The 26,190-nt window shown below is 40.1% G+C and overlaps 1 protein-coding gene across 1 annotated transcript in view; it reads right to left on the bottom strand.

The window, feature by feature from the left end:
- FBXW11 (F-box and WD repeat domain containing 11) overlaps nt 1-26,190 on the bottom strand; it is a 59,235-nt gene that overhangs the window by 8,095 nt on the left and 24,950 nt on the right. Inside the window, exons 4-10 of the mRNA XM_010283137.1 lie at nt 18,354-18,540; nt 17,419-17,509; nt 5,581-5,718; nt 4,847-4,965; nt 3,570-3,819; nt 2,293-2,411; nt 896-1,006 (exon numbers count right to left, since the gene is read on the bottom strand). Of these exons, the coding sequence (XP_010281439.1) occupies nt 896-1,006; nt 2,293-2,411; nt 3,570-3,819; nt 4,847-4,965; nt 5,581-5,718; nt 17,419-17,509; nt 18,354-18,540 (1,015 nt within the window). The remainder of the gene's footprint in view (nt 1-895; nt 1,007-2,292; nt 2,412-3,569; nt 3,820-4,846; nt 4,966-5,580; nt 5,719-17,418; nt 17,510-18,353; nt 18,541-26,190) is intronic.

Raw genomic sequence — 26,190 nt, 5'->3', positions numbered from 1 at the left:
TCCCTACAGCTAGTTCATCAGGATCCAGCAAAATGTAAGAATCTACCTTCACCAGAATACTAACAGTAAATCTCTTAAAACACAGACAGATTTATATTTCTTTTTAGCAGTACACACAGTGATGTCTTTGTGACGGACCAGGCAGGTTGGTTATATGAAAGACAAATTGACCATGTATGCACAAGCCATTTTGGAACTGCAGAAGATCTCAAAAGCACACAGCACTATTGATGAGGGAATTAAGCTGAGACTGCCAACCCCGGTGAGACACTAAACCCAAATAAAAGGCTAGAGACAAACACACTTCAAGAATTGTTTTCACTAACTCTACTATTCACTTGAAGTATAAATCGAACAGAGGAAAAAAAAATGGTGAATTTAGACACGGTTGTAAGTTGTCGTGAATCCACTACACACAGAGAATACTGAGCAAGCCAGAAGCACTAAGTGGGGCTTCTGCCCTCAACCCAACAGAAACGGTCATAGAGACTTCCGAGAGCCTCACAAGATATATTTACGCTCGCAACAAACATTTTCAGTGCTGCTGTCTTATAAAAATAGAAAGCCTAAATTACTCTAAGCACACAGGACCTGGCAAGGAGCAATTCCTGAAGGAAGAAACAAAGGAATATCACTTCAGCCAAACATAAGTTTACTTTCTACAGAAAGACAATTTAGGAGTGTGCTAAAAAGCACCAGAAAAGCAGTTTCTTGGCTGCTTAAAACTGCAGCCTGCTGTGTTGAAATGCTCCAGTAAAAGCCACTCAGTTAAATATTGATCCATTAGTCAAATCAGAAGAGAACCCTTATATAAGAGAGCACAAGGCTCAATGGCTTTCAGAAGATGCTTTGCTAAGAAAGGCAGAGTTTTTTGAAATTACTTTCAAAAACATACCCATCGTAGGCTCCACTAACAATCCTCTTATTGTCGAACCTGATGCATCGAACCAGTTCTTCATGGCCTTCTAATACTCTTAAACAGGCACCGCATTCTATGTCCCATAGCCTTAAAAGAACAGAGGAGAAAGTCTTTGAGTACTCCAGGTGCAGCACTGTCCCTTAGCCTCACACGCAGCGATTTAAGCATGCTACTGAATGGTTTGCTGTGGGAGATATCACAGAATTTGCTTAAAAAGGCATGAGAACCATGATATGTTCCCTACGTGCAATTCAGAGATAAGTTTGCGTTGCGGTTGCAGTACATAAAAATTAGTCATTCAAAATTCCATACTGTCCTGGTTTCAGCCAGGATAGAGCTGGTTTTCTTCACAGAAGCCAGTGTGAGACTGTTTTGGATTTGGGATGAGAAGCTGTTGATAAGGTGCTGATGTTTTGGGTTGTTGCTGAGCAATCAAGGACAGTCCAGCTTCTTGTGCTGGCCTGCTAGCAAGGAGGCTGGGGGTGCACGGGGAGCTGGGAGGGGACACAGCCGGGACAGCTGACCCAGACTGGCCAAAGAGATATTCCCTACCATACGACGTCATGCCCAGTACATAAACTGGAGTTGGCCGGGGGGCGGAAATCACTGCTCGGGGACGGGCTGTCCATCACCGGGTGGTGAGCAATCGCTGTATTGGGCATCACTTGTTCTTGTACATTCCTTTGTTGGTATTATTATTGTTGTTTCTTTCTCTCTTTCTGTCCTATTAAGCTGTGTTTATCTCAACCCACGAGGTTTTTTTTCTAATTCTCTCCCCCGTCCCACTGCGTGAGGGGGAGTGAGCGAGCGGCTGCGTGGTGCTTAGTTGCCAGCTGGGGCTAAACCACGACACATACAAATAAAGGTTGGACATGTGTGAAGTTATCTGGGGAAACGTTTTTCCTATTTTGCATAAACCAATGGCTAGAGGTTCAGAAAGTAATTAAGATAACCAGTGACGAACGTCTTCCTCATCTCTCCAAGCAGAAGACAAGGTGATAAACTACAGCAATAGATAAAAAGTTTTCTTTACCTTTGACATAAACCTCAGCGCCCCACTTTTTTCACAGCGATGCAATATGTTTACTCTCACACCGAGTTAAGTTTCATTCATACATCATCACTGGAGGTGTTCAAAAAACGTGTAGACGTGGTACTTCAGGACATGGCTTAGTGGGCACGGTGGTGGTGGGTCAATGGTTGGAGTCGGTGGTCTTAGAGATCTTTTCCAACCTTAATGGTTCTATGATTCTATACCAAGGATATTTTGTACACACAGCAGTGCAGGACAGCATCAAAGGTCAGGGGAAATCCTATTTTCGCATGCGCAAGCGTACACTGTTACATACCGAGAGCAGCTCGTGAGCACCCACCTAATGGTATTGTCTGAAGATCCACTGACAACTAGTCGATCCCTGTACTGGAGGCATGCAATGCCACGCTTGTGCCCGTTTAGAGTACGAACAAACTCACACGTACTTGTACTCCAGACCTGTGAAACACAAGATAAATCTGAGAATTATGCCCAAACAAGGGTTTTGCATTTCAATAGAAGCCATTGTGAATACATAACCAGAAGAGGTCTGAGGCTGACTTTTGCTGGACGGTAGAATGAAATCTCACATAGTATTTTTAAGGGCAAAGAGTGGGTACCTGGCATTAATGGAAGACCAGCACTACGGGGACCTAGCAGAGACAAGAGCCACAGGCGCTGCTATGGCACATCAAGTCAATGAAAAAAGTTTGGGGAGTTGCATACAAAATACTTTCAGGTGGCAGAGACTGCCCCAAATGATTTCAAAAACTTGATTACACGTGAATCTTGATTAAGTTAGTGATCATTCTTAAAAGTGGAAGTTATCACACACACAAAACCCCCACGTTTTTTTACCAAAGAAATTGCTAGTGACTTACTAGTAAGAGAAGGCCAAAGCCGTGGCCTATAAGTTTGGTGGCTGTTTCTTTCTTAACATTAAATGATTCAATCAACTTTGCCCATTTTTAATGAACTGTAATTGAAGTTGTAATGTAGAATATCCAGTGGCTCATTTTCCAACACAGAGTGCAGCAGGATCTCTGGCAGATATTTGGACATTAAACTGCCAAGAGCTTTTTGGCACAGTCTAAGGTAGCTCTGGTTCTAGAGAGGGAAGGAAGGGTGGAAACGCCTTTGTTATATTAATACACTCTGGGTAACTCAAATCTTCTGGTATGTAACAGTCTTCAAATACAGCCTCTTAATTCTTCAAACATGGCAAAGCCTGGTTGAGCTGCTGGGAAGGTGTGGTGAGGAAAGGCAACTGCTGATAAATTTCACGTCTGGAACAGGACTGCCAATTGAAATAAAAAATACCGCTTGGAAAAAGGCACAAAATGTGCCACATTTAACAAACAAACCGATCTCGAGACTAGAGTTCAAACAGCGAATGGGCTTTACTTTTTTGCAATTGTGCGACAGAAGCCACAAGAATGTTACGAGCCTAGTTACGCGCATAAAGACATTAACAGCTAGCAAGAGGAAGCAGCTAGCTGAATGGTAAAGAAAAAGCCACACAACTGCTTATGAACAACTTGGCTATTCAGAGTTGAGTAACACTCAGAAGCTTTTCTGGCTTGGTAGGGATGCAGACCTAGAACTCTGCCAACTTACTTTAATGGTCCTGTCACCTGACGCTGACACAATATACTTGTCATCAAAGTCTACCACATTAACGGCAGCACGATGGCCAACTAAGACACGGCGCAGAGTGATGTCAGTAGGTGATGCCATATCCCAAACAGCAATTGATCTGTCCTTTGAGCATGTCACCATTAAGCCGTTACTGAACCTCAGATGAAGCACTGCCTCATTGTGATGAATCAACGTGTTCAGAACTTCACCTGTATTTACATCCCAAACTCTGCAAAAGAAAAGACTTTTATTCCAAATGAAGGATGATGGCTATGCATGGTATAAAGCCTAAACATGCACAAGTCTCTCTAATGGGGAGCTCTCTGCTTGTTTAACATCTCTTCGGGCTTGCACGAGGTGGAAGATGGGTGCTGGGTTAGTATCCTAGTTCACATCTCCGACTCACAAGCAATAATTAACAGCAGTAAACAATTAGGCCAGGAAATGCCTAAGCTGGGACCACTGCTAAGAGAAAGAGCTGCTTAACAATTCTACAGTTCTTCCAGGATGACTAAAGCTTGTATGATGTATAAATTGTTGGAACAGACCAAAACAAACACCAGCCAATGTGAGCTTTTTTCTTCCAGTTTTACCCATTCATTCAGATTTCGCACAGGCCAGTAGCAATTGGGAGGTAGTACCCTCCAGGGCTACCTATCAGCTTACACGAAGTGAAAAATCACTACTTAATTTATAGTACCTGAAGTGTGTTAAGAACAGCTCTTAACTTTTGAAAAGTTTTAGAGAGATTGACATTGGTGTACCAAAGCAAGACACCAGGAGGAGACAAGGCCCTTCCATTGACTTGTACCTGAGTGTCTTTATGTTGGACATCTACTGACCGCCGAATTCATACTAGAATTTAAACTCAGCATCATCAAAATTGCAGTCAGACAAGTGCTCCATATATACCAAATACCCTTTCATTAATAGTCATAATTACAAGACTTCAGAAGGCAGTACAAGAAACCCTAAATGAAGAAATTACTGTATAGAGGACCATCTGCTACTCTACAACTTCAGGCTATGCTTTGAATCACTCAGGTCATGTTTCTTCCAAATTCTTAACACTAAAAAAATGAGACAGTTTTGGAAAAAAATTATGGAATATGATGCTTTGCCAAGTATGAATATCTTGGTTTTGGAATAATAGTATTACATTCATATCAGGGACGTTTGCTGGTATTTAGAGATTATTGTAAATATTCCCAGCCCTGATACTCAAATGATTTTTTGTGCAAAAACTTCACACTCACCTCACTGTAGAATCTGAAGATCCAGTTACAATGACTCTTTCATCATACTGCAGACAAAGAACAGAGCCAGTATGTCCTGTTAATACTTTCAAACATTCCAAGCTTGTTTTGTCCCAAATCTGTTAAAAAAAACCCAAGATGTATACATGGCTTATCAAGATCAAGAACATGGATCCAAGACTTGAACACTGCTGCAACTGTGAAGGAAGGAAGAAAACTAGAGATAGCAGGAAGAATCCACAGGCAGTTAGCCTGTCCACTCCGTGGGCCTATCCTCCCTTTTAGCTTAAGGAAATGTTGATGCAAGTTTTTGACAGAATAGTGAAATAACCAATGATCATGAAAAGATAAAAACCTGTTTTGCAAAAGGAAACGCCATGGACGATCAGCATGAAAGCAACCTACTAGCATGAAAGCAAAACTACTAGCAATGACAAAAGACGCAGCTCAGGACAGTGGCACACGCAGTCTTCATATTACGTGAACTCTGATTTCACAGGCATTTCTTTGTGGTCAGTAGTATTGATCTCTGGCTGGCAGTCCCCAAAGATTCCAGAGCAAAGTGCAGGTGAGAACTCTGCCAGGCTACAAAAGACATCCCATCCTCATAAACCCTGCACAGCTAAATACTGTCCCATGAAGAGACAAGAGAAATGAAGGAAACACAAGCAGCCAGCTTGCCAATGCAGAATTACCCACTTTGGTCTAAGGAGAGGACTGAAAAAAGCATTTACCTTAATGGAGTTATCTCGTAGGCCACTGATAATCTTTTCATCATCATACTGTAAACAGTAGACACCTTTGCTGTTTTCAGAGCGGCACTGAATCCTTTGCAAATTATGTCGCCCACATCGCCAGTTAGATTCTATAGTCTAACAAGGGGAAACAATCAGAAGTGAGGCACGAGGCTGCATGCTCGAGCATGACTACACCAACACATACACAGCAGTCTTTCCACTTTTACATACGTCATCCTTAAATTAAGACTTTTATAATTTATCATGATAAAAGCTGTGTTTAGTGGTGAAAATTATGGTCAACTAACCTTAATGAAAATTTCCAAAGAAGCCATTAGAGAGATACATTTTATAACATTTCAGTTCCCTGCCATATTTACATGACCATCTGACATGGAGCTCATACGGTGCCGTGTTCAACCTCATCGGAGTAACTACCATTACAGAACTGCTGAGCCCAGCAGGGAGGTTATGGGCGTTCCTGGACCTTTCCTCCCCCTACCCAGTCATTTCAGCTATTAACTGTTGTTACATGTCTTAGAAAGGGATTTTGAGATCTGAAAGCCTCCTCTAAGCACCTTAAAGCCTGATAAAAATAAAACTGAACGGGGACCATTAAGATTTCAAATAATCCAAAATTACTCTGGTTTTCCCCCTTGAAAATCTGTGGAAGTGTAACTCTCATTTTTTTCATTCTGAGAGAGGTTTTTAAGGAAAGAGACCCAACACACCTTAAAAAGCCGGAAACTATTTCATAGCGGAACCAGGATGATTTCCATGTTATAATCAGCTTTATTACTTGTAAGACAACCAATGGTGCTTTCAAAGAAATGTGGGATTTTGGATAGGAAGTTCTTAACAACAATCATAAGAGAATCCATGCATAGACATGCATAGAACTCCAGGCCAACACCTGCGGTACCTACACAGGCTGGGGTGCTTTCCATCTTCCAGTATAGGCCATTTATTTAGCTATTTCCCCAGGGATCCCCCCCAAATACCACATGCAAACCTGGGGAGAAGCTGATCAATTGTCAATCTCTTTGGAAAAGCGTATTATAACCAAATCCAAACTTTCAAAGCACTAGCAGGCACCTCTGCAGCTCCTCCAAGACTGGAAAACAACTGAAACACTTAAAGACAAAAGTGCAGTGCGACTATGACATCCCAATTCTAGGAAAACACGTCTGCTCCAAGGGAAAACCACTACTTTTGTTTTCCACACATTTGCTCCTTCAGTTATGCAATTTGGAGAGAATTATACATAGCCATAATACAAACCTGATGTGCCACAGAAATTAGTCTAAATCTTAAGTACTAAGAGATGCTTCCAGAGGAGCATGCTGAGAAGTTATTCATCCCCTGTCATTCTCTTCCAATTTGGTGGGGAAGCTAATGAAATTAAGATAGCAAGTCATCTTTTCTGGCCAGCTAGTGCACTACCGATTCTCAGAATGGGAACTGGGCTTCAAACGTTCAAATCTGACGGGGCGCTGGTTCAGCCTTGGACTCCTGCCTTGAAGGTAGCAGACTGCTCCCTATGCTACTGGCTCAGCATGGGATGGAGGCTTCAAGGAGGAAGGACAGGCAATTCTCAAGCTTTATCTGAAGATTTATCATCTGTGCTAGGGAGGGCAGAACTGCAACTCATTAACTCCTTCGCTGCTACAGAGGTGACCCTCAGAAACAGAGAGGATTTTAATAGCATGAACCAATGTAATTATAGATCCGAAGGAAAGATCTGTAAAACTGCAATACTAGCACTGAAGACAGAGCATCACAGATTAGAGTTACCCAATTTAAATAGTTCTAGAAACCATGTATATTCAGACATTCAACTCTACGAAGTTTAAGGGAGAGTTTCCCTAAAGCAATTGCTCCTGAAAAGGTCTGAAATAAGCAGCTGCATGTAACACGCACCGGGTTACTCTAGCTGCCGAGCGCTCAAACACCATTCGAGCACTTTCACACTTCAGCTTCCCGCGACAGTGACTACCGATAGCTACAGAATACACTAAGAACACCACAAATCAGAAATTTTGCTTGTAACCGTTTCCTAAACAAAACGGCAGTCAGTAAAATATGCTTGCCAGACTCTTAGGACACTAGCTGGCTTAACTCTTCGAAGTTCACTATAGGAAGCTACTTAATAAGCTCCCCATAAGAAAACGCTGGCTTCAAATGAAAGAATCTATCTGTGTGAAGGCACAATAAAGCAGTAAGTCATACACAGGTGCACATTTTAATTCTGCGAATAGATGTCATTTCATTTAGACGTTAGATGGTGTGGCTACTGTGGGAAAATACTTCATGTTTTTTGAGAACTTGTAAAATCCCCTTACACTGCGTAAATTTTCAATATGCTGGGAAAGTAGCCACAATACACAGAGAATATACAGCAGCATTTCAATTGGCAACAGAGTGAAAACAGATGTGTACGTATAGAGAAATAACATTATTTTAGATGACTAAATACAGCTGAGTGGGTGGGCAACCTGGAGGACTCTCAGAAAAGGAACATGTTTAATACAATACTGGCAACCACATTAAAGCTTCTTGCTATAGGAAATTTCTGGTTGTTACTGAATAGTGCCGTTAGTAAAAGTCTTCATCTGTAACCTCCTTCCAGGAGATATCTTAATAAACTGCGCATACACTGAGTAGGTAAGCATGCATGTACCAGGGGCGAGGAAGAAACTGCTGTATTTTATGGACTGTTAGAAGCATCAGGGAGTCAACATTGAAGAGACCCGTCGTTTATTTGCATATATCTGATACCAAATCTAATACTAGCATTTGCAACACCCACTACTGCATTTTGTACAGATCTTCCTCAAAGTCTCCAAGATGATTGTGAAAAGCAAGTTCAAAGGCAATTAAAAGCAAGATGTTGCAGAACACGATCTCCTTAGATCACACACATAAAAAAAAAAGTTTCTCACACTTTTCTAAAAAGCTCATGAGAGCAACAGCAGCAAGTAGCTGACAAATGCTCTATAACCAACAAAATCTGGACACACAAAGGATAAAGACCAAGCACGAAGCCAAGGAGAGCCATTTGGCAGCTGAAGAAATGCATAAATGGATTAAAAAAAGGCACTTAGAGAGAAAAGTACACATAGAAAATAGCCCAGGATGCAGAGGTACAGCCAAGCCTTGACCATGCCAGCATATGTTCACTGGTACAAAGATGCACAGTAAAAAAAGATGCAATTCTTCTGGATTAACAGTTGGAACATTAACTATACATTGGAATTGTTAAGGATAATCTACTAGGAACAGGGTTTTTTCCCATTTGATAATATACACTGTGTTCAGCTCCTTGGCTGAAAATTGCATTTTTGTTCTTGAGAATGTTATTGCAGAGTAAGTGGGTTTATCTTAATCCCATAAACCAAGGAGTTTCTGTTCCCTCCAAACATACAATTCTCCTGCAGGACAAATGGGGCAGGAAAAAAAAGGAACATACACATTTGTTACGTACGTAGGGATTTCTCCTAAAGCATTAGGCATTTACACCAGGGGCAGTTAAAATCCAAACCCTTGTCTTTCACATACTTTCTTGTAAGAGAAGAAAGAAAAATCCTGATTCTAGCAGAGGAAAGGCAAAAGCAAATGAACTTATGTCATCGGGGTGGAGAGGGCTTAATATTTCATTCATTATGAAGTTAAGAGGGTTTGATAAAGGAAAGGCAAAAATGACAGCTTGGCCATGGCACCAGGCTCCCTGCATCTTTGAGGTCTTTCCTCCCTCAGACTCTCTGAAGATGCTACAGCCATTGGAGGGGGGGAGCATCAAGCTCCTGCAGAAGGATACTGATTCTCTAGATACTGGCTTGAGTCTGGAATTCATGGTTGGATCTCCAAGCTGCTATTAGACAGGGAAGGCTAAAGAGCTTTTGTAGTCTCTACACCAGCCTGAAGAATTTCTTCTAGCTACGTGATGCTTATTACCTTATTACCTAGAAGACTTGAACCAGTCCTCAAGAGGAATCTGCAGAGCGCTAGCTGTCCTGTCGTTACTGCAACAGCGTAAACCCCAAGATTTCTGACCACAGCACAAATGAAAAAACATGCCAGCAGCAAAGCCTCCTTCCAAAGCAGCCCACAGAGGGATAAACACCCTGCAAGTAAAGAGCATCACCATCTTTCTGTGAGTGTCATCACTTCTAAAAACCACTGTAAGGAGCTAAGCGTTGGCGGTAGGCATGTAGCAGCAAAGACAGCTAAAAACTCCAAGACGCGGTACACCTAATTACACATTCACTAAGCCTTGGGCATATTGTCACCTGAGCCAGTAAGTGTGTCTTTGGAAGTGAGCAGCAGGGTACACAGATGTCCGTACCAACATCTTGAACATAAATAGGCACTGCTGTTAGAAGACAGAACACCAAGTGCTGCAAACCGTCTACCACTGCATCTTGCCACTTCTTATCCTACTTTTACCTTTCACCTTTCCCTATTAATTCTCTTACCCTATTCCATGAAAAAGCTGAACCAACATGATTCAAGCTACATTACAGGACTCAGAAGAGTTACTAGGGTTGGATTTTACTCTCAAAATGCTTTGAAACGTAGAAGGCAGCAGCTTATGGGAGCTATATGACACCGTGTCCCTCATATGAGAACTGGTTAGCATCAGACTTAAAATCTAACTACTGATCTGAAATTCCAGGCACTACTGCCCATCAAAAGAATTTGCGCTTTCCACTACCAAAAATTCTTCATATTTTAAATTATTCACAACTAAAGCTAAGTGAAAGTCTAGAATAAAACAAAAAGTTACATGGAAGAAATTGCTGCCATGTTACATGGGAAGAGCTAGTAAGCAAATGCAAGGAGCTAAACCTAAGCAAAGAGGAATTCAAAGCAGTGATCAACTGAATTTTGGTATTTACCTCATTTCATTCAAAGAGAAGAGTCAAGTGACAATAAAAACCACCTTCATGAAGAATAACTGAAGCAAGACTAACGAATAGAGAAATAGGGATTCACTATACACCATTAACATATTACATACTAATTTTTATACATATGTATATATTTAAAGTTCAGTGTGCATTTGTTCAACACAAGCAGAAAGGCCCAATTTCACACACAAAAAAAGGGGGCAGGAGAGAGAGCTTCCAATAACTGAAAAGTGGGCTTCTGGCTTGATTTATTTAAAAAAAAAAAAAAAAATCACAGGATACTCAGGCTATGTTTTGAAGAACAGTCTGAAATTAAAGCGAGGCCAAAAAGCTAGGAGAGTTCTACCGAGACCCGCTCCACATCTGGACACTATGCGGGCTTTCAGATCAGTTTGGGGTGAAGTATCACTTTGCATATGAACTCCAAGACCAAAAGAAAAGCCATAAACAGTGAAGTCCAAAAATCTAAGAAACTCTAGAGAAAAAGGAATGGGAAGCTTTTCCTAGCAAGTGTTACAACTAAATGGTGACTTGTGGCAGAATTCAAAACCTAAAATTTAAGTTCCTAATGTTTACAGCTCCTTAGATAAGATCCAAATGCGGATAATATAAATTGATGAAGTGCTGTCTCTTTCTGCATGCGATTGATCCAGTATGTATGAAGCTGCTCAAAGGTCCACCAAGTAAAGCTATTCCTGACTCTTGCTGCAGCTTTGCTGAACCCTTTTTAAAGCCACATTTAAAAAGAACAGATCGACCTTAATGATGCTGAGCGAGATAAATGTGGACAGTGGAATACACACATTTCTTACAGAGGAAGAGAAGAAGGCCTGGAGAAACTGCATTAAAGGCTATTGACACACCAGGAATATAGGAAATGACTCTGGGAGAAAGCTGGCAGTGTAATACTGACCGTTTCCTCGAGAGTAAAGAACAGACAGCATGTTCTCAAACTGTCAAAATGGTGTTACACACCAGAGCGCTTAGGCAAATCAGATAAAAAAGGCAACATAAACTGAAGTTTCAGACCTACAGAGCAGTAATTCAGCATTAGGCCAATCTTACTGCCCAGGATGGTGGTAGTGCCTGACTCGTTGAGGGAGGCAGAAGACACCACAAAGGCAGGACATGAGAGACTGATCGCTCCCATGTAAATGGAGCGTTGCTGCACCGTGACCCCACGCTCTGTCCCATGCATCTGCTACTGGATGCTGCAGTAGATGATCTTTGATCCGACCGGTACAGTTGTTCTGCTTCCCCCGGGAGGGAGTAAAGAATCCTCTCAACTCCTGCTCAGGAGAACCTCTAACAGTCTCTTTCCTGAAAGGTCTGTCTTCTCTATCAAGCACCTCTGCAAATGCAGCCACAATGCACGAGATCCCAAAAGAGATTCAAGGGCAGCTTCCGATGAAGAAAACCTTTTTCATCTCTGCAGCTGCAATGATGCAATAACAGCCACGGATGGGTCTCGCTGGTTTTCTCTTAAAGGATCCCCATTTCCACCAACTTCCATCAACTAGAAGAGACAGTAAAATTTCAAGCTTTTGGGTTACAGGTGCAACATCAAAATATACTAACTTTAAACGGACTCCTGCCTACACCAAAGCAATAGAGAAGTACTGCTGTAACTTCCAGATCTGGAGAGGAAATCTTAAAAATACAAGCCAACAGCAATGAAAACAGAGAGCGGTCCTCCGAGGCACTTCAATGACACATGCATCCGGACTATACGCAACACCTGATGAAGAACAATGCTGCTAAAAACCAAAATTATTGCACCTTTTAGTTATTGCCTCCAAAGGAAACTAAGTTTATGCACAACACCATAAAAACACAAAGTTCTATTTAAACAGGTACTTATCAGCCCCTATCAGGCCACAGGGGCATTCAAAGTATTCAAAGAGGAACAATAAATCCCTCTTTCAAATCTGCAGGAGGAAAACGGCGATCTTAAGTTTGCCCATCTGTGGAAAAAAGTAGGTGTGATGTAGGCCAAGGCAAGGATCCATCCCACACTAGGGGTATCTGAAAGGAGTCTTCAGCCCTGTTCAGATACGAGAGCCGCAATCTGCACCGTGCACCCCAATAACTTTATCCCTGCCACTCAAAAGCCTCTCCTTTCCTCAGCCAGTTTGATTTTTAAGAAATGACTTTTGGAAAGTGCCTATGGAGTAGAGGTTTCAAAGGCTGGCTGAAAAAATTTCTAGGCATGTAAATGCTGACCAAATTCCCCCCACTACACGTGCACATAAAATTTCTCCAGCATCTGAATTAGAGCAGCACTAAACAAACCTATTTGCTCAGAAATTATACACTGCAACTTCATAAACAAAGATTTCCCAGTGATGGCAGTGACTTAGGGTGAGAGTTGACTTTTTTCCCCCTTTTCAAGCTTTAAAATGTCAGTTCTAGTCCTAAAAATCTGAACTTTTTCAAGATTCAGAAGAACACATGGTGTTTATCTGGCGGCCACCACATTTTCCTAAAGTCTTCAGCAAAATCACATTTTAATTCTCATCCTAATTAGGTGGACCTAAGTCTCCATGGAAACAAGATGAGGGCACTTGCCATGTGCCTAAAGATAAGGAGAACATTTATGAAATAAGTCTTCTCAACTCATCACAAGAAATAGATACTTGTGCTAATCCTGAGGGGAAAGCAGAATAGCTGGCCAAGGTTCACAATTAATATGGAAAAAATCCAGGGACTTGGGGTTCTGGCATCAGCAGTATTAAACTTCCCATGTTGGCAACATGCCGATTAACACAATCCCAGTAAAAGAGCTGACCTTTCCCATACAACGCTTTGGGACTGCACCCGGGCACAGGATACCCCGCACCAACCAGATCATCTCCATAAACAAGGTCTTGCAAACCCAGGTTCAGTTTTCTAGGATAAGCCCCAAATCAGGTTTTCCCTTTAAAAAAACCTCCTAAAGAAGCTTGGCAATTCAACATTTGACTTGGAGACATTTAAAATTACTGGACCACCTCTTGTGAAATGAAACCTAATTAAATATTTGGCTTCACAGTGGAGGTGGAGAGTAACCACCTCTTTCCAAGAACTTGGTTTCAGATCTCTAAATGTCCTCTTATTTTCAAATCCAATGAGTTCAGAAGTGACATTATGTTCCTAAAATGTGTTTGGCATGAAACAAACAGATACTGGCACTAATAAATTTTCAGAGGCAAGGGAACCTCACTTTGCCAAATCATTGCCTGTATTACCTTGCAGCTAACGACACTTTGCGGTTCCATGGACTTTTGACCCAAAATGCAAATAGAGCCCAAGGGAAAGAATTCAAATTTGCTATTTATCATTCCTCATTTTTCCTTCCAATTGTTAATTCAGGTTTTGGATTACTTTTCAAATTCTGTCAGTCAATCCAAAGGAGAGAGTGCATTCTCCTTTGAGCTTATCTCTACCCACAACCCAATTTACTACCAGCTGCCGTAAATTAATAAGTTTTATCATTAGAAATAGTCTAGCAGAATTGGGTTAATCTTTGTGCTCCACAGGTAAAGTACCAAATGACAAGATTTTTCTGTCACATCAAATATATTTTCTGGTATTAAAAAAAAAAATCAAGTCCTTTGGACACAGGATAAATGTCTTACAAAAATACTTACGTAATTATATAATGCTAATATGGTAGCCTTTGGCTCATCACTAGCTCCCTAAACTCTGACCCTCTGACAGAAACAGGAAGATCTTATGACAGGTCCAGACAAATATTTGAATGAAAAACATTTTGTTATTCAGAGATACAAAATTCTTCATCACAGCTGAGACTAAAAGTCTTATTTAAGAGCTTCTGTACATTGCTTTGAAAAATGAAGGAATGGGAAAAGTATGAAACTGAGGGAGAGCATGACTTTAGGCTTAAAAACAGCATAAGGGGAGGAAAAAGTTAAGTGCTTTAAATCTTATAGCTAACTTTTGTTGCTATTGTTATTCACCATCTACATTTTAAACAGTGTTAAAAGCGTCTTTTGACAGTCCTTTAGGGAAGCAATTTGTGAAAAGCGCTTTAAAGGGCGATTTACTAAAAAAAATTATAATCGACTTTTGGAAGTGGAAGACTTATTGGACCCTTGACTATTAGCAGAAACACTAACCCCACTCCAGGTTGGAAACGTGGAAAACAGCAGTATTTCAGAAAGCTTGAAGGAAATATTTAAACAGGGAAAAATTTGATGTGGCACACAAGCCCCATCCTTCTGCCTTCCCCCTCCAGTTCAGCAATTTCAAAGAACCAGGAGTAGGAAATGTGCTGCCTGTATAAAAAACTGAGCAGAGATGATTCTGGAAGTAGCCATTAGTTTTCAAAGAGAGACTTCACCACTCTAGAAGACCAAAGACACATTTGTTTCCTGAATTTGGGCAGATGTTTACGCTTACTTTTGCTAAAGTGAAGTTCAGAGGCAAGAGCCCACAGCTGACAGGTCCTGGCTCCTTTCAGCTTTACTGCTCTACCGAAGTACCCACAGGCCACGGACAGTGTTGAGGTTTGGGGAAGAATTTAAGGTATTGGCAACTAATGATTGACAAATGCTAACAGTCAAAGGGTTTTCATAGGTTTATAGGCACAAGCGTGGAATGGAAAGCAGATTTTCTACAGATTTTCCCTGAACAGCCCTCATTCTGCTTCTCTGTTCTTGCCTCCCTCCATCTGAGTTTGAGACACAGGGGAGTTTCCCGCATGTCCCAGTAATATTTAACTTTGTTAAGGATGTAAGCGTTAGGTAGAAACTACGGAAATTGTATGGAAAAGTAGCCGGATTGCCAGGCAGTTTGGAATGGACAGAAACTATGGCAACAGCTCACAGTTGTGTACTCTTTGTACACCGCAGAAAAGACAACTCTTTTCCCACGCTCATTAGTTGCATTACTATTTAAGTACCAGCGGCATGGCATGTTTTACCACCCCAGCTCCCTCTCAAAGCTTGACACGAGATAAATGTAGAACATGCAGAGTGTAAGGGGTTATCACATCATCCACCTGAGCATTATGTAATGAAAAATAAAAATTTATGAGTTGAAACTCTGAAAGAAAATTAGGGTTCAAAAGAGTATTATAAAACTGTGCTTCTTGACTTCCAGACACTGATGCATATTGAATACATCCATATTGAATACGAGCCCTTAATTTTCAGGCAGTGCAGTGCAAATTTTTCTCCTAATTTGAGGGTTTAATATATTTACTGTTATCTTAATGAAATCTAGTTTTTCAAGAAACATGTTCATTACCATGATATATTTTTAGTGGCATACTCGTTCCCCACTCCCAGATATTTAGAGACTGAAAATTTTTACATTTAATATATTAGCAATAAGCAAAGCCTGGGGGTTTTGGGTTTTTTACTACTTATTTCATAGTAGCAAAAACTGCCCAGTTCAGGAGCTTCATTCCTGTGCATTGTACTAGCACATCTACAGCAGCTAGAGAATGAAAGTATTGAATAGCAGATTGTGACAGTTCAGTGGCTGAATGGCCTCAGAATATCTCTAAGGAACACTCCCACCTCTAATAATAAGTATTCCTATACAAATGTTCCGCTTACACCTAAACAAATGTTTCAGAACAGTAACTTTAAAAATCTGAGTGATAATAATGCTAGAGTCCTTTAGTGTTCCACGTCATCTCAAAGGTCATCTTTTCATACCACTTTTCACCCATTTTTCATTACTGAATGGTGACAGAATTTTGCAGAGAGCAAGAAAATATCTCATTAAGAGTTCTCCTTAATCCCACAGGCTTCTTATCATTGCAGTATCACTCTATCATTCCTTACAGAGAGCAGACATCTCCCTTCAAACAATAAAATGTGTATCATTCATCTCACAAATACCAAGTCTGATCTTATTTTGCCTATGCTACATTTCATGCTTAGTTCGTTATCTTCAAATGTTTGTAAACTGTGTAGCAAAGGTTATAAAAAAATTGAAAAGTGAATTATGTTTTCCAGCAGATACATTTTACAGATAGGTTAAGAGTTCTGAATAATTTTGTTTACTGAGTGCCAAGCAACACAAACTCACATTTGCCATAGCAGAATGACTCCGTTAGTTCACATCTGACAAACATCAAAACACGCGTTTCCCCACTAATGAATTTCAGACCAATAATTTCACATCCATCACATGGCTGAAACAAATCCATTACAGTCTGTGGTATAACTTAAGAGTTTTGTGGTGGGTATGCAGCAAACTGAGCAAGACAGATTTTCTGCTGGTAGGCAGAATACCAAGATGATCCCGATTTATCAGAAACATTTTAAAATAAGTGAGCAAGCCCAACTTTGTAACACTTAAAGATGAGCAAAATTGTATATCAGAGAAAAGAACAGTCATGTCTACAGTCTTTTTACCACAAATAACCCCTACTGTGTTTATCATTGTACGACTGATTGTTCTCAAACCACTCCAGGGGGGAAAAAAGAATCCCATACGCTGAAGAAAGCTGCGTTTGCAACATTTGTTTTAGAAGCAGTAAGTTACTAAATGAGCAATGTTTTAAATGATTGCTGTTAAGGCGTTAACCCTCAGATCGCTTCCTAAGTGAGCATCACCAATGCATTAGAACATTCAGCAATACACGGAACTGTCTTTGAGTAGTAAGTTTCCTAAAACAACTATTTTATTAAAATCCATAGTCCCAGAAGAGGTTTTTTTTTTTAAAAAAATCTTTAAAGGCAAAAAAGTCTTTTAAAGTTAACAGTTAAAGTAACACGGTAATGCACGTACTGTGACACTAAGTTGCTGAGAGTATTTTTTTACATTGTCTGAAGAGCCAGAGCTCACAAGATAGTAGTGGTACAGATAGATATGACATGCTGCATTGCTCCAACATGCACCCTCTTTGAAACACTAACAGTATGCAACATTATTTCTCCTGCAGATATTATGTATCAGAAAAACATACCTCTATATCCTGTATTATCTTTGGGTATAAAGACCTGTAAAATGAATTTGGGGGGCCATCTGTTGGTCTGTTTTTAAACAGGTACTGATCCCTAGAAAGAACCAGAAACATATTTTTCAATTTACCACAAAGAATCCAAACTTTAAAGGACTTCAAAATCTGCACATTTTGACAAAACCTTGTGACATACTCTCACAGAATACTTGTAGGAATGTTTAGTATTGCTGTTAAAACCCTTGTGACTTTACAATTTGACAGCTGTTTTTAAGGTGTTCAAGGCTAAAAAGACAACAAGTGTTTTCCTTATGATTTTCCAAATTAGGGTTCACTGCTTCATAAGGCTTTTAGCCAGCAGGGTATCGTCCTCTTGCTCTTTACAATATGCCTTGCATTTTCTTCGGCACACCACTAGAGAGCACAGAAAAGCAGGTTTCTAAAGCAGAACACCTCATCTCTTCAGATACTCGTAAAGAACATAAAAACTCCATTGCCAGAAATATAAATGGTTTCTTTTTGAGAGAAGCTTTTACAGCCCAATCAGCTATTTTACATTTTAAGCCAAAAAAAAAAGTTTAATTGTAAATACTTCACTCAAGAAAAAGCCCTGTAAAACATGTTATTGCTAGTTTTTGTTAACCGATTCTACATGTCAGTTCTCCCTGCAAAACAGAAATTACAGACTTGCAGACAGACTTACCGCAAGAAAGCAAGCGTTGAAAGGCACTGGCGTACAAAAGGACAGGGGACAAAGCCAAAAGTAGAAACGGGAGTTGACAGCTTCCACCGTAGCTACCCCCACTAGTCCGTAGCAGAGTTAAGAGTCTCCATGATACCAACTAACTATAAAACTTACTTTTTGGCAGAGCTCATGGTTAGGGAAATGTGTGAAGGAGAACACTGTAAAAGGTGAATTTAGTTATTGTCATGGTACTTACCAACCCCTTCTTTCTGACAGTCCCTTCCATAGCGGATCTGTGCGTACCATTCTTTCAATCAATTTTTTCCATAGCATTCCCTCAGAGATGACTCTCTGCCATTCCTTACATACCAGCTCTGCTGCACAGAGTGATCTGGCATCAAGATAGGAAAGGATGTTTTCTGCTATGTGATCTAAGCCTTGCTCTACAAAGAAATGAAAGGCAATCAAAACGTCAATCACTTTCACAGTAAACTACTAAACAAGTTTTGCAATACACTCAAAGAAAGCCAACACAGCTTTAAGGCACTGGAGTAACAGGATAATTAAATGATCATACGTAGAAGCACCAGTTACAAATTAATCCAAACACGTACACCAAAATATCTCTTAACACTTTACTCCTTTCTCGTACAGTCTGCCTACTGGACTGTCCCATTTCCACAAGGTGAGAACGAGTGCAGACCAAAATTCAGCACAGTATGCAAGCAGCAGAAAGCTTTTTGCTGCTTCTGGGCACAGAATCCTGGCCTTTTCAAGGATTGGCATTGCATTGGGCTACACGGTCCTAAAAGATCGTCATCTTCAAGCAGATGCTTCACTAAGCAGCAGTAATGCAAAACTAAAATATTGATTCTTTTACTACTCCCTTACATATAACAATAGATAATTCAACTCAGCAGAAGACAGGACTCCACAGGAACAAATGCAGACATATGCAGTAGAAGCACGAGCAAAAATTCTGCAAAAAATTTCTAGCGTCAAATGCAAGGCCATTTTTTCTATTTAAGCTCTTTCTGTATTTCCAGGTGCCAAGTCCACTCCTGAATTTTGTTCAGGACTCTGGTGGTAGAGCGTATGCCAGAGACACCATGCCCTGCACCCTAGTGTAGGAAGGCAAAATAAATAAGAATGAGTTTGACAATAACTCCTTAATTGCAAATGGTGCTTTAACGTCTCAGGCACTTGTCCCGATTCACGGTTTACTGTCACTGGACTCCACACTCAGAGAAATTATTACTGAATGACTTATACCAGAAGCTGGGGGTTTTGACACTTCCCTTCAGCTAGAGAAAAAATTAAGAGAAAGTTGTTTTAAAAAAACATTGTCAAGTTGAGTAATTCAAACTGTAACATTCAATACAGCCTTTATTTTGGAGCCAGCGGATGCAATTGTTTCTAGTATGAGAATCAGCTAAGAAACCTCAGCATCAGCAAGAGTCAAGTAATTCTCAAATAATGAGAGGCGACAGCTCAGCTTCTGCACCATAGATTCCAGTGCAAAGTATATTCAGTTTAGCTTCACAAAGATTTCCCAACGTATTTACGATAGCCATATGAACAGATATTATCTTAGCATCTTTCCCGCATCTGCTGCTCTCCCACCCTCGGCGCATGCTACCTTCTACGGCAACGGAGTGATGTGCGAGTTTGCATACTGCTGATTTGGCAACACTAGCTTTACTGGGGCAAAAAATTAGTTCAGCAATGTACCACAAGAGAACTCTCAAGTACAACAACATTACTCCAAATGAAAGCCCTTTGGCAGCACAGAGACATCCCAGAAACAGTATCTACCGGGGCAGCTCGCTCTCATGCTCTGTTTTCACCTGTGGCATAAGGTATGTGGGTCAACAAGCAATAGCTATAGCAGACTGGGGAGACACTGACTTTTACCATGAAGATCCCAGCTACCAGAAGCAGCTTATTAACCCCTGCGATCGTTTTGTACCATGCTAGGGTTAGATTTACGTATTAAAAGGCACTCAACATGCCAGCAGAATTCCAAATATACCAGAATTGCAATCCTGCCCATTCATCCAGGTCTGTGTAAGGCAATGTGCTGCGATATGTTGTTAATACTTATCCAAAAGCACTAGGTACTTAAGTGGAACCTGGTAGAAAGAATAAGCACATCAATAAAGATGACGAATACAGCAAGCTGCCACCACAGATCTATCAAGACAAAAAACAGGTGGAACACTGCATGTGTTTGCTTATGGTCTTTGCCTAGATCTTCTCTCCTGCTGAGGGTGTTAGATTTTAAAACATGACTGTAGCTAAGTAAAGGTACATAAATAGAAACCACTTAGATAATATATCTGCATTAAATTGAAAATAGCAATCAAACTTTTCTTGTTCACATTCCAACTACAGTGTCATTGGTCCCACAAAAAAAAAAATCACTGGCAAGTCTGTCACTTCTTTCAAAGGACCTGCAATTTTGCTCTCCCAAAAACTGCACTAAATCAGAGACCTAGAATAACTTAAATTTTGCGAATAACCTATGCCAGTTGGCCAAGCATGAAAAAAATCTTTCAAACTAGGAGATGATGACCTTTTTAATTTTCCACTTTATCTCATGACCGCCTACTTTAGGCTTCAAATAGTCCTGAAAAATCAAAGAAACTACTGTTAATTTTTTAAAGAATTAAGAAAGTGCATTCATTTAATCCTCCACTGCATGCTAAATTTGACATGGCCTTCGTAAAAGCTAACAGCAACAGAAAGGAGAAACCAGCACATGTAGTTGAAGAGCATGTGTTCATTCCTTCTATGTCGTTTGGAGATCTGTAAAAAAGGCTTTAAAGAATGGTGAAAGCTCCTACAATGTAAATTGGGTTTATACAAATTTTTCAATACCAGTCATAACAACAGATTCAATAACTGAAATGTCTGCCGAAGCTCAAGTCTAACCATTTCCAGACCAGCAAATTCTCTCCTAACAATGCCATGTCTCAGAGTAGCTTTAAGCTGCGCCATCTCCTACATCAGCAGTTTGAAGAAAATGTCAGGGCTTTTAAATACATTGTAAAAGTGGTCTTCTGGTCTGCTGCATCCCAATCTTTCTAGTAAATAACAACTTTGAGATTCTAAATACCGGTTACTTAGGATATATTCATCTTCCTGTGATGTTATGTGATTTGAAACAGTTCTCAAGGTTTTTCCAGAAAATATAATCGTTGCAAGGTCATTTTGAAGAGTTAGTTTAAAATCATGAATCCTTAGGTATCAAGAAGACAAACTGATTCATTATGCAACGTGGAGGATACAGCTAGATAAAAATAGAGAAAACAAACAGGTCTGGTGAGTAAGTGTTTTTCTGATTTCAAAGGTTACGGGTGTGAACAGGGCACACACCATGCTTTAACAGGAACAGATCTAGCAGTTATTTTAGACTTCAGTGCAAAACAGTCATGCTCAGCAACGTAAGATCAGCCTATACAGTGCAACCGTCTAGTACATCTATAACTCTGTAATCACACGACGCAGTCCTCTACGTATTTTCCCAACACTGAGAACATTGTATTTTGAAGAGGAGGAGGAAGAATTTTCAACATAAAGCCTTGCAGTTCCCAAAGGGGACAGTGCAGAGCATATGGCAGTTCACCATAATTGCAAACTCTGTAGCAGAGCAGTACACTGAGGTTCCTCTATAAAAGGTGTTTAAGGCTCCCGTTTCACTGCACCATTTTTCTTTCAATAGCCATTATACAACATCTAAGCTCAGAATAACCTCCTCTCCCTCTTCAAAAGTCTGTGCATTCACTATCCTCCCAGCATGTGCGCTGTAATTCAAGGCTAAAGGGGTATTAATATTCACTCACACAGGGATATTTAGTCAAATCAATGGGTAATAAGAGACTGTAGTGCTAAGAAATGACAGAATTGATAATTCAGTTCAACCAATAACAGGCTACTATGTTTCAGGCTTACTAATTAAATATAAAAATGAATGACTGCAAAGCTTGGAAGAAGTTAAAAGAAACTAAGTACTTTACAGCTAAACCAGAAGATCTAGACATTATTAAAAAGAGATGCTGACACTCTGATGACAACAGTATTTCTGCAAAATGTGGCAGAAGGACAACAGCACTGACTTTTGGCTTCCAGCTCTCCCACAGATATAAGGATGCTGTCCTGTCCTTTCCACACAAAAGGCATTTTTCATAAGCGGTGGCACGGCAGAGGAGCAGAGGCACACAAACTAACCTTTTCAGATGATCTTATTTTCTCTTTGTCAGAAGAAAACCAAACTCCAGCTATGTCTGGGTTCCAAAAAAGCCAGCAGCACAAGATACACTGATGACAGGTAAAATCTTTCAATGTCTGCATTTTAAGGTCTGAAATTCTCAACTCATGCACCTGAAAGATCGCAGGTGAATGAGCAAACAAATGATGCAAAGTTCGTCAAATAAACTGGCTGTACGGCCAAAGGAACAGCTGTTCCACTTTGGGCAAAACACCGCTGTTTATCTCCAGTAAAGATGGGACGGAAGGATCCATACTGAACACACACCCATCTACTAGATGCTTTTCTCATTCCAAAGTCCGTAAGTCTCATTTAGCCTAACTGGCATAATTTAGTAAAACCACCATGACACATGTATACTAGCATTCTTAGAAGGGGGAAACACTTAGCCGTACTTGACTAAAAGCATTTAAGCAAACTGCAATGCTGCATTTATTTCAACCATAAACTTAAAAGAAAGGTCATGGGACAAAATAGCCATGCTGGCACTTGAATATGTTGCTAACAACTTGCTTGCAGCTTTGAGCAATTTTTGACATGTAAAGATCACGAACACATCAGATGTAAAATGAATTCCCAAGGGAGAAAGTGACAAACAAATAGAAGGTGTTCAAATGATGGTCAATAATTCTTTAAAAGTTTATCTGTTACTGCCATCTCCTGGCAACAAACTAAATTATCCTCCCATAAAAAAAAAAGATCAGAAGTCTGAGGAGCTGTAAAGTTACAAATAACCAACCTAATAAAAAGGCTACACTGCAAAGCATACTTGGAACTCAACAAATGCATGGTTCTCTGGGTTTTTTGGTGGTGGTGGGTTTGATATTTCACTCCTACTGTAACACACCTGTATCATCTTTCAGAAGACACTGAACTGGTCAGCTTGAAAGTAGAACTTGAGATGCCTTTCAGAATTAGGACGACAGCATCATGTGGTTTTCGATAGCAGGCAAGTGTTTCTGAATCAAGTTCAAACACTTTAGGAGTTTCATATGCAGCACACAGCATATTCCATTATTAGAAATCCACATGTTGTCTTTTAAATCCTTTGTGCGAATAAGAACGGACATGTTGTTTAAGTAGTTTCAGAAGAATTAGATTTAGATTACTATTTTGAGACCATTAAAAAAGTATCTGAATCACAGTCATGATGGCAGACAGCACACACCAGGGCTTGTTTTCTATCCTAACACCTTTTAGCACAAGGCAAACATAGGATTGGTGAAGTCCACGGTTTTATGATTTCCTATTTTGAAATTAATGAGATGCCCGAGAAATACAATGTGTGTATTCATCAACTGATGTTCAATTGCTTTTAGCTTTTCCTTATGAAATACTATTTTTCAAAAAGATACTTCTCCAGGTTAAACACAGTTGCACAGAACTGATTAAGAAAAGTGATACATGACAGAGACAGAACATTTTGCAATTGTTCAGTCTTTCAAATAACTGCATTTGAAAGAGTGGTAACAATCCTCTGAAAAACAGTTGCGGAAATCTGGATCCAAAGCCACCTCTCATGCTTCAAGTCTGGAAACGCAAGCTTAATGACCAAGGTACCACCAACAATTCGTCCAAAAGCTACACCTTTCTTGGAGAGATCAATGCTGCCATTTCTAGCTGTCAACAAGGCTATTTGAAGCAAAGATGAAGAGCTGGCAAACTGCTGCTGAGGCACCAGGAGTCACTAATGTCGTTTCCTCAGACAAAGAGAGGTACAAAACTCACCGTGCCACCAGAGCGCTGGCCCCAGCACCCCGAACCAGAGCCTCTCCTCCACTTCAGGGAACGGTGCAACAGAGGCTACGCTCCAGAGCGCAAGCAGGACCGGCTACTACAAGGTGTTCAGTGCCCTTCTGTGGCACGTGCAGAACTCAGAAGTAGCAGGCTGAGACCCAGGCCCTTCTCAAAAACCAATTTAAAAAAAAAAGTCATTTCACTGTAACATACATATCAAGAATTTAGAGACAGGGCTAGAACACAGTTCCTAAGGAGAGTAAATCTCCAAATAAACTCAAAGTACAAGGAATATCTTCCTTGCTAAGGTGACTTTTGTTTTCTACAGGTTAGGAACATTCTCAAGAAGATCCTGACGACAAGTGTCTGCAGAAGGATGTTTTATGGAACTATCAGACCAAGAGTTTGGAGAGACAAAACCCAAAGTGACAAGTGCTCAGCTTGTTTTCATTCGACTTCACTAACCCAAGGCTTTTTCGGACTCTTGCTTGTGGTCTCATCCTAGTATCAAATGCTCATTTATGTTTAATTGAACTAAACCAAGGTTTTCAATGAAACTTAACTGCAATCAGCTACCACGTCTTCACAACAGCAATAACATACACATGTATCCATACCAATCTGGGACTGTACACTTTTAACACATAAAGCCTGTTCATTATGAAGTCACTATTTCATTGAGTTCTAAGGATCAACTGCAAATTACGGGGCAGAAGCCCTTTATTAAGATGCATAATTTTCACAATGCTGTATAACACTAGTCACAGTTAAAAACAATTTACAAGTTAGAAACTCAAGTGTTTTCTGATGTTAAAAAACACAGCAATCTCATCTTCTATGAGTACACAGAGCCTTCAAAGTTGCATACTGAGCACAAATACACACATGCTTTGCCACCAAGTCTGTTCTTAAGATTTTTACCACTTGCAACAGTGCACAAATTTAAATTGTTCACATTAAAAAAAAGAAGTCAAATAAAATGTTTACCCTAATTAACATAGTAGGAACAGGTCCAAAGCACAGATACATAAATAGGCTGACTATAATTATTTTGGACAACGTGTGGGACTAAGTTTAAGACACAATAAACCTGAAATAGCTGCATATACCTACTTTACGTTAAAAGACAGTCAGTATTCAGTTTTATAAACAGTTTCGGAAATAGGTTCTAAAACCTATCCATTTTCTGTGGTAAAATGCATCTAACACTTATTGGTAAACTTTTCAAAGAAAAACATTACTCCCAACTCTTATGCCTCTACAAGAGCTTTTGCAGTTTTACAGAAAATGGTGAAAAATTACAGCTGTTGTTGATTATAGGTACCAGATGAAGGCTTGGTTGAATTTCAATAATAAAACAATTAAAATCCACAGGGATTTCAAAGCTCAATGTGTAAATATCACTTTGTATGAAAATGAAACCCAAATGTGGGATGTCAACTCTATAAAACTGACTAACATTAGATATGAAACAGTCACTTAGATCTTGCAACTGCACAGGCTTTTATTGTTTTAGAAACAAATTTCAAAAGAAGCCTGGCAGGGTTTTACTTGCCTGATACAGCATACAGTTCTCTTAGTTTTAACACGCAAAACAGGTATGGAAGGGACTTTCTTTCCTAATCAAGGATGACTAGGTACTGCTCAGGGGTCAAAGTTATAATTTGTTTAAGGAAAGGGCACAAGTTGGATGACACCATGCAAGGAATATTAAGATTAACATCTTAAAGATAATTAAGATAATCAAAAGCACAAAGGTGACAAATTATTCTTGCCATTACGCTGTCCTTTATAGACCACTGTCTTTTGAGAGTTGTTTTTGACACGCTAGAGGAAGCCTCATTGGCAAATGCGCAAAAAACAATGAGTATAGGCAGCTGAGCCACTCTGATCAATGGGATTTGCAATAGCTGATGCAGTATTAGCCACACTCTGCGATGGTGATTAGCAGTAAAGAGCCCAACCACAGCCCAACCTTGTAAGAACAGATCCTGCAGACTAAACATTCTGCCACGACTTACAGAAAAGCACACCAGAATTATCACACTTTTCCACTGAGTCGAAGGGAAGCCAGATACCACAAACT

This window comes from Phaethon lepturus, unplaced genomic scaffold, assembly GCF_000687285.1.
Source record: "Phaethon lepturus isolate BGI_N335 unplaced genomic scaffold, ASM68728v1 scaffold1373, whole genome shotgun sequence".
NCBI classification, from domain to species: domain Eukaryota; kingdom Metazoa; phylum Chordata; class Aves; order Phaethontiformes; family Phaethontidae; genus Phaethon; species Phaethon lepturus.
The sequence above is the reverse complement of the archived record's forward strand: the minus strand, read 5'-3'. Positions and strand labels throughout refer to the sequence as shown.